This window comes from Vulpes lagopus, chromosome 4, assembly GCF_018345385.1.
Source record: "Vulpes lagopus strain Blue_001 chromosome 4, ASM1834538v1, whole genome shotgun sequence".
NCBI lineage: Eukaryota > Metazoa > Chordata > Mammalia > Carnivora > Canidae > Vulpes > Vulpes lagopus.
The window spans coordinates 73,513,033-73,529,304 of NC_054827.1; the positions used below are offsets into that span (position 1 = coordinate 73,513,033).

The window sequence follows — 16,272 nt, forward strand, 5'->3', positions numbered from 1 at the left end:
CTGTCTCACCCCCTTGCGGCCCGGTACCTCACCCGACAGCGCATCCATTAAAAGCCTGCCTCGGGCAGGGCAGCCAGGTGGCTGGGGGGTTTGGCGCCGCCTTCAGCCCAGGGCGTGACCTGGAGTCCCGGGATCGAGGCCCACGTCGGGCTCCCTGCATGGAGCCTGCTTCTCGCTCTGCCTGTGTCTCTGCCTCTGTTTCTCATAAATAAATAAAACATTAAAAAAAACAAAAAAAGCCTGCCTCCACCGACTTTTGCCTGGCCTATTTCTTTTCTTTTCTTTTCTTTTGGCCTATTTCATTTCACTACCAACCCGATCAAACCTGACAATTAACCTTAATTTCTTTCGTCAATGCATTTAAGGTAATTTACACTCTAGTCAACGGAATTGACACGTGTTAATCACGTCTTAACAGCTAGCAAATTCCAGTGGATGCAAATTGTCAACTTAAAAAAATGCTCTCCTGTGATGTAACCAGCAGCTAATACAGATGTTTCCACTTACCCCATATTCCGTGGACGGAGAATTAGTTCTATAATTCCTATTACACACATTCGATGCTCGCGGGGCAGAATCAAGAGGCGGTGTATCTGTAGGATGGGGAAGGGATTGATTCAGGGCAGGGGGGGGATTGAATCGTTAAAAAAAAAACTCCCACTTGGATCTTTGGGGAAAATCTCAGCCCCACCCAATTTTAAAGGATGGGCACTACCAATTTAAAAAAATGGCCTTTCCATTTTTCTAGGGAATCCCTATAAAACGCAGCAAGGGTTTCAATCTGGGGGAAACGTTTTTTTTTTTTTTTTTTACACACTGCCTTGTAACGGTTTCGATCCTTCCAATGGTTTATTTCTCCCTGGCGTTTTACATCACCTGGTTAATTCGTCCTCCCCGACAGGAAGCCTGTCTGGCCACGCAAGCACCGCCTGAAGGGGGCTCCCGACGAGGCTCGGGGCTTAGCCACGCCTGCCGGGCCCGCACGCCCTCGCCCCCTCCGCGGAGCCTCGGAGCTGGGCCTTCCCACATCCATGTCAAGTGAAGTGAGCAGAGCTCAAGCAGAAACCGAAGAACGACAGGTGTCGACGTTTCTCTAATTTAGGTCAATCCCACCCAGTTCTACTCTCAAATGGTCCTCGGAAAGGATCATACTCCACACATCCCATAAAAAGACCCAACTCTGGCCCTGGGACGAGCCCCGGAGCAACGGGATTTGTCCCTCTGGGATCAGAGCCGGGCACACAGTGGGAAAGACCTAGAAGTTCACATTTTCCATCGCGCCGTGCCCGGCACAGCAAAGGCACGTCCGCCTTGGGTGCTGTACCTCAGGGGCTCCCCGTGTTCCAGCGCAGCCCCCAAAGCCTAGGGGCGGCTCGCTAATTTCAAGGTTCGGGTGAAACGCCCAAGAAGGGCGTGCTCCCCAGTGTCACCGGCCCTCCAACACTAAACGGAGTTTGGAGAAGATGCTCTCCAGGGACTCCGCCTACCTCGCCCTGCCTCACACGCACACACCGAGCTCCACAAGCGTCCGCGACCGTCGGGGGACGAAGGGCTTACTTGGTCACACTCTGGGGGTGGGGGGTGGGGGTGTCCTCCTCTCCAGGCGCCAGCGGGGCAGGAAGACTCCCCTACTCCCCCGGGTCTCCACTACTCTCCCCCCAGGGGGCGGGGCTCCGAGTCCAGGTTACCAGGCCAGGCCACCTGGACACCCAATTAGCCGGGGCGCCCCCGGGCCAGCCTGGCCAATCGCGGCTCGCGAGCCCAGACGACCACGCGTGACGTCAGATGTGATTAAGTTGGCGCGTCACCTCGACGTCAGCCTCTCTCACCTCGGACGTCCCGTCCCGGGAGCGAAACTCCGGCGACTTTGGGCCCCGCCCCCGGGAGGGTGGAGGGCGGCCAATGAAGGCGGTCCCGAGGGGGAGCGCGGCCAATGGGACGGTCCGGGGGCGGGGCCAGCGCCCGGGGGCGGGGCCGCCGGCGGCGGTGGCAGCCCGAGGTCTGGCTGCGCGCAGTATATGATAGTACGTCAGCAGCGGGATGGCCGTAGCTGTGGCGGCGGCTGCAGGAGCCCAGGCAGCCGCGGCCGCAGTGGAGGCTGAAGCCCGAGCGGCGTCGGCGCCGGCACCCCGGGGAGTTTAAGATGGCGGCGGGGGGGGCGGCGGGCCTGCGGGAGGAGCAGCGCTACGGGCTGTCGTGCGGGCGGCTGGGACAGGACAACATCACGGTGCTGCATGTGAAGCTCACCGAGACGGCGATCCGCGCGCTGGAGACCTACCAGGGCCGCAAGGTGAGCGGGCCGGCCGGGGCGCCCGCGCCTCCCGGGGCTCGGGGCCGCCGAGCCGTGGCTCCCGGCGCTCCCGGCGCTCCCGGCGGCGGCGGCGAGGCCGGCAGGGCAGGGCCGGGCAGGGCCGGGCAGGGTCGCTGACGCCGCCGTCCCGGGCCGGCCGGGCGCCGGGGCGTCGGGAGGCGGGCGGGCGGGCGGGCGGCCCCTGGCGGCAGGGCCGAGGCAGCCGCAGCGCAGCCCTGGCCCGGCCGCACCGCCGCTGCGGGACTTTCCGACGGCGCCCGCGGGTTTCCTGGCGCTGCGCGTCCCGGGGCGGGAGGGGAGCCCTCGAGAGCCGGCGGAGATGACTCCGCGCTCTGGGACGGAGGGGGGAGGGGGAGGGGGGGAGGAGGCCCCGGCAGCCCCGCGCGCGGAGGCGGGACGCACCTTGCGCTCCCAGGACTTGGGGCCGCAGGTACAGCGCCGGGTGGGGGGCACGCCTTGTACCCGCAGAAACTCGGGGACCCCGGAGAGGGACCAGCACCGTGCCCCGGAGAACCACACACACACCCCGCGCTCCCTCCGCGGAGGCTCCTCGGACCCAGACACCGGCTGTGTCTGGGGCTCACGCCCGCCGGGCTTGAGGGATGAGGACGGGGGGGTGATGGGTCCGCGGCGTGCGGGGCAGAGCCCCGGGTCTCGGCCTCCCGTGCACCCCGCGCCCCCGTGCCCCCCGCGTACGCCTAACACGGCTCCAGGACGGCCGGGGCTCCTAGAGACGCACGCGTGCCGCCGCCGCCGCCGCCGCCGGAGGACAAACCGTAGAAACGCGTCTGCTCGTTGGGGGAGGGAAAAAAAAATCGTGGCATTTAACAAGCGGGGGGGGGAGGGTAGGGAGAGACCCGAGAAGACACGCCACGACCCAGTGTGCCTGGGGAAGCCGCTTACGGACACGAAGCGTCTGGATGTATAAAGCGGAGGGATAGAGACCCGACCCGATGAGAGATCGGTAACGTTTACAACTGAGAGGAGGGACAGTCGGAGGGGAGGAAAAAAACAAAAACCAAAACAAGACAAAACAAAAAAACAAAAACCACCCCACGGGGCACACTGACAGTCCAGTCCATACCGAGACAACATGCTTCAGTTGACTGAAACAGGCACAGAGGGACACCCAGACGCAGACTCACATAGTTATTCAGATAAAAAGTGGAGAACGGAATTAACATCTGTTGAGCTCCCACTAGTGCCAGGTACTTTAAATGCATAGAAGGAAGACGGCTTTGGAAGCAGAGCTGCCGGAGAGGTGTGAAACCTGGTGGTTTTCCGTGGGAGCTTGTGAAGCTGGGTGAAGGGAGTCTCCTCTTGCGAGAGGCCGCCTGCGCGCAGAGGGAGGCACATGGACTCCTGAGGGTGTGAGGTGTACATACAAGAGGCGCGCAGAGGTGAACTTGCTCAGGAGGGCACTCATAGAATTGAGTGGGGACGTATGTTATCCACCAGAAAAGTGTAAGGTGGAAAACACTCAGACTTGGGGGGAGAGGGAGGCGTTCGTGCACAGGGGCGGGGGGGAAGTACCTTCAGACACACTGAGAAATCCAGGCAAGAAGCCTCTTTTGGGGCTGGGGAGTGCATGTGCACCCGGTAATAGGAACGCAAGGAAATAGAAATACAAAACTGCGTATGTCAGTAACTGCTCCCAGACAGGTACACCTGCCGGGGAGAGATCAGGACCAGCATGGAGTGGGAGGCCCATATGGGGGAGGCCAGATAGGCAAGCAGAAGGACAGACGCAGACAATGGAGAGAAACTCAGCCCTGCAAGATGGAGAGATAAGCTTGCCAGTTCCAAAGGGAGGGCGTGGGAAGGAATGACACTGGGAAGAAGGTAGGTCAGGGTTGTGAAGAGAAAAACACACAGGCTGAAGAGGAAGAAGCCAGCAGGAGAAGGCCAACTTGCAGTCAGAGACGGACAGACACATGGAAGGTAGGGAGATTCATCTCTGGGGACAATAGGTCACCAACCACCTTGAGAGGACAAAAGGCAAACTGTACAGTTGATTACAGCAAAATTGACAGACGCTCTACACTTGGCAGGGAAGAGGTCCTTGAGGAGACCCGTAATGGGAAGAGATGGTGCCTGTGGAAAGTGAGGTGCCAGGAGCATCCAGTGCTCAATGATCCAGGCTGAGGCCCACAAAGGAGATAATTGTTTTTCTACCTTTGTATCTGCCTTCTACATTTTAGTGCGATATGCTTGGGATTAAGGTTAAAATACTTTGACTCCAAAAGTCCTCACGTTTATATGCCAGTACTTTCAAAGAAACAGAAGATCAAAAATTCTCCCTCAACCCACCACTTAGTTCTTGATTCTTTTTATTTTTTATAGTCAAAGGTACTGAAGTCAGTGGGTTTTGGGGTTTGTTTTGTTGGTTTTTTTTTTTTTTTTTTTTTTTTTTGGTCCTAACTAATTCTTTGCTGATTAATGTCATTACTATATTTTTCCATCTCTGTGCATGCAAATTAACGAGTCTGGTCACTGCATATTGAAGCAGAGAAGAGAAAGGGAGAAGACTTTTCCAAGTCCTTCCACCTTTCTGAGGGCGGAGCCAGGTAGACAGAATTAGTCCTGGCATTCCTTTTCTCCTGAAAAGCTGGTGGCAGAAGCAGTGACATAAAAAGAAGAGAAAGAAGAAATAAACCGACTGGGCTTTTGCAATTGGACACTGCTTTGTTTCTGACTTAACCAGCTTCTGACCACAGGCCTCACTGTCATTTCAGCTACAAAATACTTTTTTTAAGGGTCTTGGAAAAAGCGGGAATCGGGGTGAGAATATTAATCCCAGGTGGTTGAGAAGTGGGAAGAGGCTGTAGGAAAAGAAATGAGGGACCTTTCAGGGGCCTGCAGTGTTCATACTTACTCTAGTGTGTTCAGCTAAGTCTCCTACAGATGTGTTCTCCATGACCTTCCTCCTGGCTCAGGCCAGACCAGGACTCTCCCATCATGGAATTGCGAGCAGTAAGCATCTGCCTAAGCTTTTATCTTCCAATAGGAAGATAACTTGCTTGGTTTTTTTTATACCTTACGCTCTTATCAGAAGTAGGACCCAGGACTTGAAATTGTAGCAGCTGTTTAGAAATATGTTGGCACATATTGGCCAAATGGGAAGAAGTTTCTGGTGGTCAAGCCTATTCCCTGTTGCGGAAAAATGGCTTTATTTGGGGGGGGGGGGGCTTTAATATTCCTAGAAAACTGTCCCCACCATTCCTGTGCTCAGATGGGAAGGTTGATGCTTGACAGGTGGCCTTCAACTGACTTTGGCCTGTGCAAAGTTATGACTATTATTCCTCATATTTGGATGACTTTCTAAGAGCCAGAAATTTCAACAGTTTCCTAAATTATGCATCAGAAAGTTATTTTTACTCAGATTACTTTGCCCACTAGATTTACTCTTCTAAATTAATCTGCTTGACCTAAGATTTCAGGGAGGTAAATTCGGGGATTTTAGTAGACTATGATTTAAGCAGAATGCAAAACTTCTTTAGATATAATTAATTTAACTAGTATATGAGGTTATTATGGTACACAGAAACAGAATCTTCAATTGGAAACAATTCCTCACTGTTTCAAAAGACAATCAAATCTAATTGACCATCATTATTCAAGTTTTCTATTTTTAGAGAAACAAAAAATGCTATCTTGAGACTCTTTCAACACAGGGTTTAGGGGTAGGGGAGAGAGGAGAAATTGTGAGTCCAAGAATGGGAGTTAGAATTGGAGTAAGTATCTCCTAAAAGTTGTTTTCCACTCAATATGAATGCGGAAACAGTTTCAAATTGATCGTATATTAAAAAGTGTTAAATGGAAAGTAAATTTAGGCATAATAATACAGATACCTAGGATATATTACAAAGCTACTTTTTTTTTTTTTTTTGAACTGTAGACAGGTTATTTTAAATGAGAGGAAAGTTGCTAAATAAAGTTACAAATTACAACTTTATATTCATCCTAAATTGATGTTTGTGATTGCGTGGTCTGTATAAGCGCTGCATACTTTAAGTGAATGTATATTACTATAATTACATATTTCTTCCAAATGTATTCTAAAACTGTATTTAAAATTAAAGCTCTTGATTCTACAATATATTTTAGCTAATTCAGTAATGTGTAGCTGGCTTATTCTGACGTTTATAGTAAGAAAAAATATCAAACTGTTATCAAATTCTGTCGTTGCTGAGCCTGTCAAATTATTTTTTTTTTTAATATTTAGTCTGTTTCGAAGATGGTGGCTCAAATAATATCATCATGTTTACCTATTACATAAAAACCCTTGCATAGGTGTGTTTGGCAGGGACTTTACATTACCCATGCCTAAAATCAGAAAGCGGATGTGTTTAAGAAGGTGTCTGTTATATTCTCTTGGCAGCTCTAATTATTGGCTTTAAATGAATTTTCCTTCTTTGATAAGTGTCTTCTAGGAAAATGATAGTGTTTTGAAAATTTGTACAAATACACTTACATTTAATTTTGCATGAAAAACTCTCAGTATTGCCCCATATTGTTATTTCCAATCAAAGCATAATCTCCAAAGTTACTGCCCTTCACAATAGCTCCGTTTGTATGTTACTTGATCTTTTAAAATCACTGATTCCACAAGTCATGAGGCAGGTGATTTCCTCTTAACTGGTCTTTCTACCAGGTGAACTTTTTAGCATTTGATTTTATATTTATGGTTTAAGGCATAGAAAAGACTCCTACCTTAAACTTTTCTCATCTCCCATTTTTCTGCCTGTCCTCAAACAATTTTGAGTGTGTATGTGTTCAATAATCTGCATTATAAATATAGAAGACCCTGTTCTTAAGGCATTACTTGAGGATCCAGACCTGCCAGCACAGAATTGCCACTGCCATAGGACATGTTTATTAACCAAAAGAAAGAGGTTTGCATCATCACATTGTTTTTCTTGCACTTTTTAATTGTTGCCAGGTTTAAGTTTAAAACATTAATCTGGGATCCCTGGGTGGCGCAGCGGTTTGGCGCCTGCCTTTGGCCCAGGGCGCGATCCTGGAGACCCGGGATCGAATCCCACGTCGGGCTCCCGATGCATGGAGCCTGCTTCTCCCTCTGCCTGTATGTCTCTGCCTCTCTCTCTCTCTCTCTGTGACTATCATAAGTAAATAAAAGTTAAAAAAAAATAAAAAATAAAATCTTAAAAAAAAAAAATAAAAATAAAACATTAATCTTACTGCTTCTACCTTAGACCCATCTTCAGGCTGAACTTGATTTTACATGCTTTTTATTGAGTAAAGTCAAATTTGTATCTCGTATTGCAGTTAAGTGTTTGAAATTTTTATTCAAATGATCAGGTGCTCAGTGCAAAGAAGAGTGCTCCTCCCAGAGAAAAGCAGTAGCCAGATTGCCTAAAAAGATAGACAGGGAACTTTGGCACCCGAATTGGAAGGAGAAAGAAAGAACATATGTGAAGGATTGGAACATGTTCAAGAAAAGAGTTTAAAAGGAAAGGGGCGTAGAATTCTTGGAATGATTTACAGGAAAGCTTATGGAAGACAATCACCAGATCCAGCCTTTCCATTTGCTCCATTTGCACTTGTTAAAAAAAAAAAAAAAAAATCATGAAGGCAGTGCTCATAGTGCTTACTAGGTAAGTTGTGATAAAGCCAACAGAGGAAAATTAGAATTTCAGCTGAACCAATCCTGGGTCATTTTTAACAATTTGCAGTGACCATAGAGAGGCTCAGGAGCCTGGCACCAGAGTCCAGGTCAGGTATTTGCCCACTGGGCCAAATGTATTTGGAGTATTTGAAAAGATGTCCCTGAAATGTGATGATCTGGGCATTTGTACATTTAAGATCAGCTAAGTTTTAGAATAAAGAAAACGATGTGTATATTACCCCACATTTGACTGTCTTGCATATCTCAGTTCCATACTACATTTCCATGACTTAATGCAAAAATGTAGAAAAGCAGGTCTGGAGTAGAACACGGTAATTAATGGCCATATTTCCAGAGCCAAATTGAAACTTAAAAAAAAAAGACATAACTCAGCTCAAATTTACCAAGGAAAATTGCTTTCTTTTCTTTTGCTCCCACCCTCTCTTTTTTCCTACCTATCTATAATTTCTGTCATGGCATTATAGCCTTTGAGAGCCCTGTTAAATATTTAGGAAAAACGAGTTTAAGAGCCTTCACTAATACTTTGCCAACAAAAGCCAAAGCTAGCATTTCCGTGGCTGGCAGTTTAATATAGGCTATAAGAAGAGAGAATCTTATAATTAATTAGGCTGCCTGCTCCTTAAAATTCATGAGTCAAATTAGCACCCGGAATTGAACTCTATAGTCAGAGCATTTGGCTGATGGTTTTATAGTAACTAGTTAGACAAATGGTATAAATGTCCTTTCTTATTGGGGATCCTATATATTATTGGTCTAAAAAGCATCCTCAGGTCTTAAAGGATATTTGCAAGATTTTAGCAGGCAAGGACTAGGTGGGGGACTACAATTCCAGCAGAGGGAAGGACAGCGTTAGAAAAGTTACAGCAGGGTCTGAGGAATTCCAAGGAATACCATATTCTACTTAACCTGAAGTTAATATAGGCGAAAAATATAGTGAATTTAAGAGAGGAAAGGGAAATTACAGAAGGTTAAATTTTATTCTGTCAACACTGGGAAGACACTGAATAGAAATATAAAGTGATTTGAGCTGTATTTTAGGATTATCCTGGCCTCAGTGTTGCATGATAAATAGAACATGAATCTGGAAGGAAGTAGACAAGTTAGGATGAAGTATGTGCTCCAGGCCAGAGTAAACTAGGATGCTTATGGAAGACATTAGAGATGAATACAGTCTATAGACTTTAACAAGTTTTAAAGGAATAAGATTGAATTGAGATTTCTAGCCCTCAGGACTACAGGTATTCTTGGTAGAAAAAGGAGAAATCAGAAGTAGTTGGGAGAGTGGGGTGGGCACAGAGAAGATGAGTACCATTTTAGTAAATGTTTAATCTTTTGTTTGGTGACCAAGAGACTTAGATTTGATTAGGTGTTTTATACTTAAGTATATTCGGGAGTCTGACACTAGACTAGAACAGTGCTAAATTGTTCACATATCCTATAAACTTTGACATTAGAATGGAAATTTGGGGGATTGGTGATATTTGGGAGGAAGCTGAAATTATTAAGTGGGAGAAATTTTTGGTTTTGAGCAGAGATTTTTTTATATTTTCATAGATTTTATTTAATAACCTCTATAAATTGCACTTAAGACCATCATCAAGCACAGATAATGTGAAAATATAATTTGATTATAACATGAAGATCAGACCTGTGTTTTCTGTCCCTAGTGACTAGAAACATTAAGTAACACTGTATAAAGTACCTGAATTTACATTTCCAACATCATTTTGAAATTATTTTGGAGGCCTTGAAGGAGGCAATGTCTTCACTTCCACTTTACCTCCATTTCTGTTTTGGTGTTTTGATTTTCTTTTTTGTTGTTAGTTTCATTGGGAAAAATTAAACAAAAAAATGTGACTTCATAAAGTTTTGGTTATACATATACATTTTAATGGACATTTTAAGGTATGGTTGCATGGTCCTTGGAGATAATCTTGTCTAGAAGAATTTCCACTTATTCAAAGGTGAAGCCAGGCTTAAATTTACTGATAAGATTCACTGAGATGTTTAAGGATCTAGATATGTTTACCTAGAAACTTAAGTGTTGGCATGTTTAAAAATAACTTAGTATCATTGCTTTTGATTTCCATTATCAGAAATCATGATGCCTCAGAACCAGAAAACATATACTTGTAGTAGAAACTCAATTGAGTATCTTAAGATTTTTTTTAAGATTAAGAGGTAAGAGTCAGAATTATAACTGCCAAATATTCATTTATTCATTTAGCAAACAGTAATTTTCTGGCACGTGCCAGGCATAGAACTATGCACTAGAGATAAAAAGCTGAGTAAGTCCTGGATGGTCCCTGCCATCAAGAAAGTGCTTGTGCTTTAATACAAAAAGGCAGATCTGTGAACAGTTACAGTAAAGTCTTCGTTCAAGGGTACACCTAAAGAGAGAAGGATTATGTTTTAAGGATGTGTTTGAAAAGCAGTGTCTACTTCTTTACCTCCCATCCTCTGCTCAATTCACTCTAGGTTGTCTCTGTCACACCTCTTGAGATTGCACCTGACTAGGTCCCTTCATTGGTCCTCTCTCTGTTCCTCCCTTACCTGACCTCAGCAGCATTCCAATCTGTTAACCACTGCTTCCTGTTACGGAAACAGTTGGCTGATTTTCTTCCTATGTCTCTGCCCATTCTTTTTCAGTCTCTGCTGACCATCCTCTTTTTTTGACTGGTCTTTGAATGTTAGAGATCCCAGCTCCATTCTCTAGCTATTCATTCTCTCCAGTTGAACTCATTTAGTTTTATGGATTTAAATGTCATCTATATGTTAATGACTTCCAAATATTGATCTCCAGCTCTGACCTTCCTCTAGCTCCTGGCACTCTTTTTCCAACACTTCATCATCTTATCAAAGTTTAACAGGCATCTCAGTCTTAACAAATCCAAACACAGTTCTTGATTTCACTCCTCAAACCTACATCTTCAGAAGTGTTCCCCATCTCAGTAATTGGCAGCACCTGTCACCAGTTGTGTAGTAATTGGCTAGTAATTCTTGATTTGTCTCATTTCTTGACTTACTGATCTATCAACAAGTCCTGTGAATCTCCAAATATCCAAAATCTAACCCCATCCTTCACAGATATTTCAGTCCCAGCCACCATTCTCTCTCAAGGACTTCCATGGACTTGCAACTAGCCTCCAAACTTCCATTCTTAACCGCATAGTGCGTGCTCTACACAGCAGCCAGTGATCTTTTTAAAACATTAGGTATGATCATGCAGGTTCCTGGTTTCGAGCCTTCTTATGACTCCGTTTGTTAAAAAAAAAAAAAAAGGATTGTATTTATTTATTTATTTATTTATGAGAGACACAGGTAGGGGGGGTGGGGGGAGAGAGAGACACAGGCAGAGGGAGAAGCAGGCTCCATGCAGGGAGCCTGATGTGGGACCAGATCCTGAGACTGCGGATCACGCCCTGAACCAGGGGCAGATACTCAACTGCTGAGCCACCCAGGCGTCCCTGTAAACATGTTTTAGATGGTTTATTTTATAAATTTCTTTACTTTAAAAATAAATCTTCCATTCCAAGTTCCTTTTACTGTTTCTCCTTGTGTTCTAGAGACCATGATCCCAAGAAAGAAATCTTCATTTGCATTTATAGTCAGATTTGACCTGTGAGCTTTTTATATAGTCACAAAGCCTACATTAAGCTTTCTCAGAAAAGAAAAAAAAAAAAGATGGGATATTAGGCTTCAAGTATTGTTGTTTTAACAAGCCTGGGTCACAGCAACTAAAGTAAATATATAAATAAATATATATATATATATTTGCCTCATCAGATAGCTACAGTTTTTCAGAAGCTATCATTCAAAACAAGGATTATATTAAATCAGATTCTAACCTTTTCTCACTACTGTTTTGGGAATCCTTTATATTTCATTCTTTTCTGTGTACTCTATGACTCAAGAGACTAGGAGTCTTTTCTATGCTATAATGACTAGAAAGACATTATTCTTTATTGCACATTCACTTTAATCTGGTTCTTCCAAATTTGTAGAGAAGTTTCTCATATGTGTGGTTGGATTGACTAATGAAGCAAAGTACTAGATTTTGTGAAGCCTAGTGACTCTTCTTTGGCATTTAATAAAATATTGGGGCAAAGAAGGAGATACTGTTTAAGGTAGCTTTGATTATCATTTATCAATAACTTTTGCATGCATGCTATCATTCTAAACATTACTTTAGAATGTAGCTAGCTTTTGACTAGGGCTAAATATATTTGATTTCTTTAGGAGCAAGTGTCTGATTTCCTGCACTATTTCCTGCTTTTGCTCCAGTTTATTTTCTGCCTCTTCTCTCCCTACCTAGATAGGTTTTAATTACACTGGTTAAAATGTAATTATTAAGTGGTCTTTGGTTTCTCAGGTTAAGTTTTTAAAAACAATAAAATGACTTTCTAAACTAGAAAAAAAAAACACAACCACAAGTTCTTAAAATCTTTTAAGAAAGATGATTTTTATACAAATTGTATCCCAAGGAAACTCATAAATACTTTTTATTTTTTGTGTAAGTGACGACAAATTCAAGTACCTGATAGTATCCTTAAACTGTAGTGCAAAACAAAAAAAGCTGTCAGTGCTTATCAGTTCTTATGAATTCTTAATTTTCTTACTTTCAGATGTTTCACATTTTTTATAACCATTGTTAAAGAGTGGCAGGAGAGGCTAGCTTTGTAAAGTGGTGGTTAAGACCACGTTTCTTAAAAAAAAAAAAACACCACATTTCTTAAATTGAGACTGGGTTTGAGTCCCAGGCTACTTACTAGCTGTATAACCTTTGGTAATTCCTGGGGCTTAGCAGAGAATTGAAATCACAAAGGTGATCTCAGAATTCCTGGAGGTGATAGTAAGAATGATTATAGTGCCTGACATGTTTTAAGCATTCAGTAAATAGTAACTAAGTAGTGAGAAGCAATTCCACTTAAAGCAGTCACTTGACCCATTACCATTTCTAGAAAGTTTTCTGGGTTTTGGCAAAGTTCCAAAATTATATTTGACTTGGGAAATTTTTTTGCACTATCTTGATCATGACTTAGAATGCAACTTAGGCATTCAGATAAATACTAACTACTTAATAAATGCCTATTGATTGATTAAATAATTGAAGTTAACTTTGAGTTGAGTCAGAGTTCCATGATGGGCTCAGAAGAAAAGCTAAAGATGTATCAAGTATGTATCTAATCTAAGAGAATGAAGTTAGATCTCTATAATGTGTTTCTTAAGAGACTCTTTTCTAGGCCCAGAATGCTATTTGTTGTGTTTGTATATTCATAAAACCAGTGGTGGTTGGTAAAGTAAAAGTAAATCATATATTTAATTTGTCTACATAGATAAGTAATATGTAAATATTCAAGAGATAGTTATAACAACTTTCATAGAATAAGTAACTTTCTTTTATTCAACCCCAGAAAGCCTTAACTCTGCTCCTTCTCTTCTACTATCATGTCAGAAATTATTACTTAGCAAAATTGAGATTACTTAGTAACATTACTTAGTAAATTACTTTTATAGTCCTGATACATTGTGAGGAATAGTTTCTGGAAATAAATGGACATAGATTTATTTGGTCATAGAGCAATTTTTGTTGCAGTAGAATTGGCTTATAATGGCAAATGTGAAAAGTGTAATGACACTTTTGAGCATTTTAGTATTGCCCACACTTCTATGCTTAAGAATGTCTTATATTTCCTAAGAGATCAGAGAGTTAATTCAAGGAACTCTAATAACAGTGAAACAACTAAGAGTTGAACAGAACCTTTTGACTACAAAACACCACCTTTATCAGGTTGTTGAAGCATTTGTCAAAAGGAGTTTCCCTAGTCAGTTTCATTCAGTCTGTGCTGTGTTTCTTGCTGGTTGAAGATACTAGATCACTGTCTTACTTAGAGCTCAACTACTATTCAGTTAAACTCTAGAGTTACTTGATCTTTAAAGGAGCTATTTGGTGCAATATTTAATTAAAGCTAAAAATCAAAATTTGAAGCCCTTGTTGAAACTCAGTTGTAATAGGAATGTACTTAGTAAGTCAAACATTTATTTTAAAATAGAGGTCCTTATCACCTGTAATTACATTATCTTTTAGAATTGAATTAAATATATATATATGATCCGTTGAGGTCATGTTTAGACTAAAGAACATTTAGACAAAGAGCTAACATGCATGAAACATTTGCTCATATTGGTATTGACTTTCAGAATTCCTGGTAGCTATCCCATTAACACAGTGGTCAGATGCATAATAAGTGGTATAGAGTTCTAGCTGTCTCTTGTGCATTTTTTTTTCTTGTGCATTTTTAAAGCATTCTAGAACTAGTAACATCTTCTTGTCTAAAATTGGGATTAAAATCAATGAAGGATTGGACTTTCATGTATTTTTCTCTTCTGGGTTGTCAGATAAAGGAGTTTTTTAGTAACAGTGATCTTAGTATGTATGTCCTATTTGGCTAAGCATGCATAACTATTTCATAGAGAGGGTTTTATTACTTTTTAAATGAAGAATGATAGCATATTTATACATATCCCTTATACATGGTCCTTAAAGCAAAAAAAAAAAAAAAAAAGTTTAGTTTTTATTTAATCAGAAACTGAAGCCTGGAAATTGTAATCATTTTTTGAAATTCATTTTCCTTGGAAACAAAATGCTCCCCCACTCCCCCAAAAAAGAAAAAGAAACAAAATGCCAGAATTGAATGAGCATTTAAGGACCTTTAAATGTTCAGCACTGTGAGGTAACCTGTTACAGAGGCAAGAAAGGAAAGTGTTCTGTGTTTAGGACTTCGGGAGCTGGCTTTCAAGTCCGGCTTTCAAGTCCAGCTTTCCTAATCACTAGTTTGGTGTTCCTCCACAATACCCTTTACCTGTTAGAGACTCATTTATCTCCCTCTGAAATGGGCGATAATGATGCCTTCCTACCATCCAGGACTGGTTTTAGGAGGCTCACTAGAGACAATGGATATAAAAATGCCCTGTACATTACAAAACTATGTAAACAAAAATGATCATTTTGTTGAGGAATCAAACAACAGAGATAGAACTGTAAGCATATGGGAAGGTTAGATTCTAAATTCAAGTCCTGAAACAAAAAAATCTGGTTAAAGTCAAAGCTACTCTTACAAGTCCCTAAACTAAAGTGAAGTGTGGTTGTATTATTTTGTCTACAACCATGAATAGTAATGTGTAAAGTATATGTATGTAGTAATATGCTGCTATAGAGTAGTACAAAAAGAATATGGCCAGAATGATTTTACAATCACTTTTTTCTTTAGATGAGCATAATGTAGATAAATACTTTAAATATGTGTTAGACTCCTCTGTGTCATAACAACTAGGAGTAAGACAACCTATGAAAATATTACACCTCCAATGTAGTGGAATCCTAGACAGGCATCTGGAAAAACAGCAGCTGACAAGAGTTAACTCAAAGTGGGCATAGGTGAGAGCAAAATGGTGGTATCCATGTTTGGTTTGGCTGTGAAAGTTTTAACATTTTGAAATTCGAATCCTTTCTCAGGTGGGCATTTATTCTCCAGGTACTTGCCACTCCTTGTTGCTTTTATATCAGTCTCTTTAACATTTACCTGCCTTAAACACATTGAGCCTTTGATTCCTGATTTTTCCAAAGGAAGGCCTACCTGAAGAAACTGATCTTGAACTTGAATGTTAAGTAAGTTATTAGTATGAATTGACAAAATAGTGTTTGAGAAGGCATACCAGCTTGAAGGAAAGAAAGGAAGTAGAAATAGAGGAAAGAGTGCCTGGCTGGCTCTGTCAGTGGAGCATGCGACTTTTAACTTTTGGTTTTGATTTGTCAGTGGAGCATGCGACTTTTTGATTTTGAGGTTGTGAGTTTGAGTCCCACATTGGATGTAGAGATTACTTAAAAGTAAAATCTTAAAAAAAAAAAAAAAAAGGAAAATGTTTACATAACAAAAAGGGTTAACAACCGCTGAGGCACAGTTGGGAGAAAGTAGATGAATTTGGTTAGTCCTGTCACGTGGACGGCTTTGGTTGGCTTTGATGGAACCCACTGCAGCCTGTGTGACATGCTGGGATGGTATCGAGAGAGGCTCTGTTAGCTCTTTGAACAATGGGCAGTATTTGGAAGGAATTGAAGGGAAGGAAGGCCTTTATCTAGGTGCTCAGTGATAGGGGCCTGAAACAGTCCAGGGGTTTTCAAAATAGAGACTAAGAGCCTAATTTGAGGGAATCTGGAGCTGACTTGCTAAAAATGATGATTCAGAGCCATGAAGCCACCTCTGCTTCATTTTTTTTGATGCCTGATATTCAAGCTTTCAGCACATTTTAT

General features: G+C 42.6%; 1 protein-coding gene and 1 long non-coding RNA gene across 2 annotated transcripts in view; one reads left to right on the forward strand and one right to left on the reverse strand.

The window, feature by feature from the left end:
* The window catches only part of LOC121490187, a 245,695-nt gene extending 243,903 nt beyond the window's left edge, over positions 1 to 1,792 (reverse strand). Inside the window, exons 1-2 of the long non-coding RNA XR_005987528.1 lie at positions 1,558 to 1,792; positions 508 to 593 (exon numbers count right to left, since the gene is read on the reverse strand). This is a non-coding gene — a long non-coding RNA (uncharacterized LOC121490187). The remainder of the gene's footprint in view (positions 1 to 507; positions 594 to 1,557) is intronic.
* A 171-nt stretch (positions 1,793 to 1,963) lies between these two features.
* The window catches only part of ELL2 (elongation factor for RNA polymerase II 2), a 70,546-nt gene continuing 56,237 nt past the window's right edge, over positions 1,964 to 16,272 (forward strand). Inside the window, exon 1 of the mRNA XM_041751530.1 lies at positions 1,964 to 2,290. Coding sequence (XP_041607464.1) covers positions 2,144 to 2,290 — 147 coding nt within the window. The 5' untranslated portion in view covers positions 1,964 to 2,143. The remainder of the gene's footprint in view (positions 2,291 to 16,272) is intronic.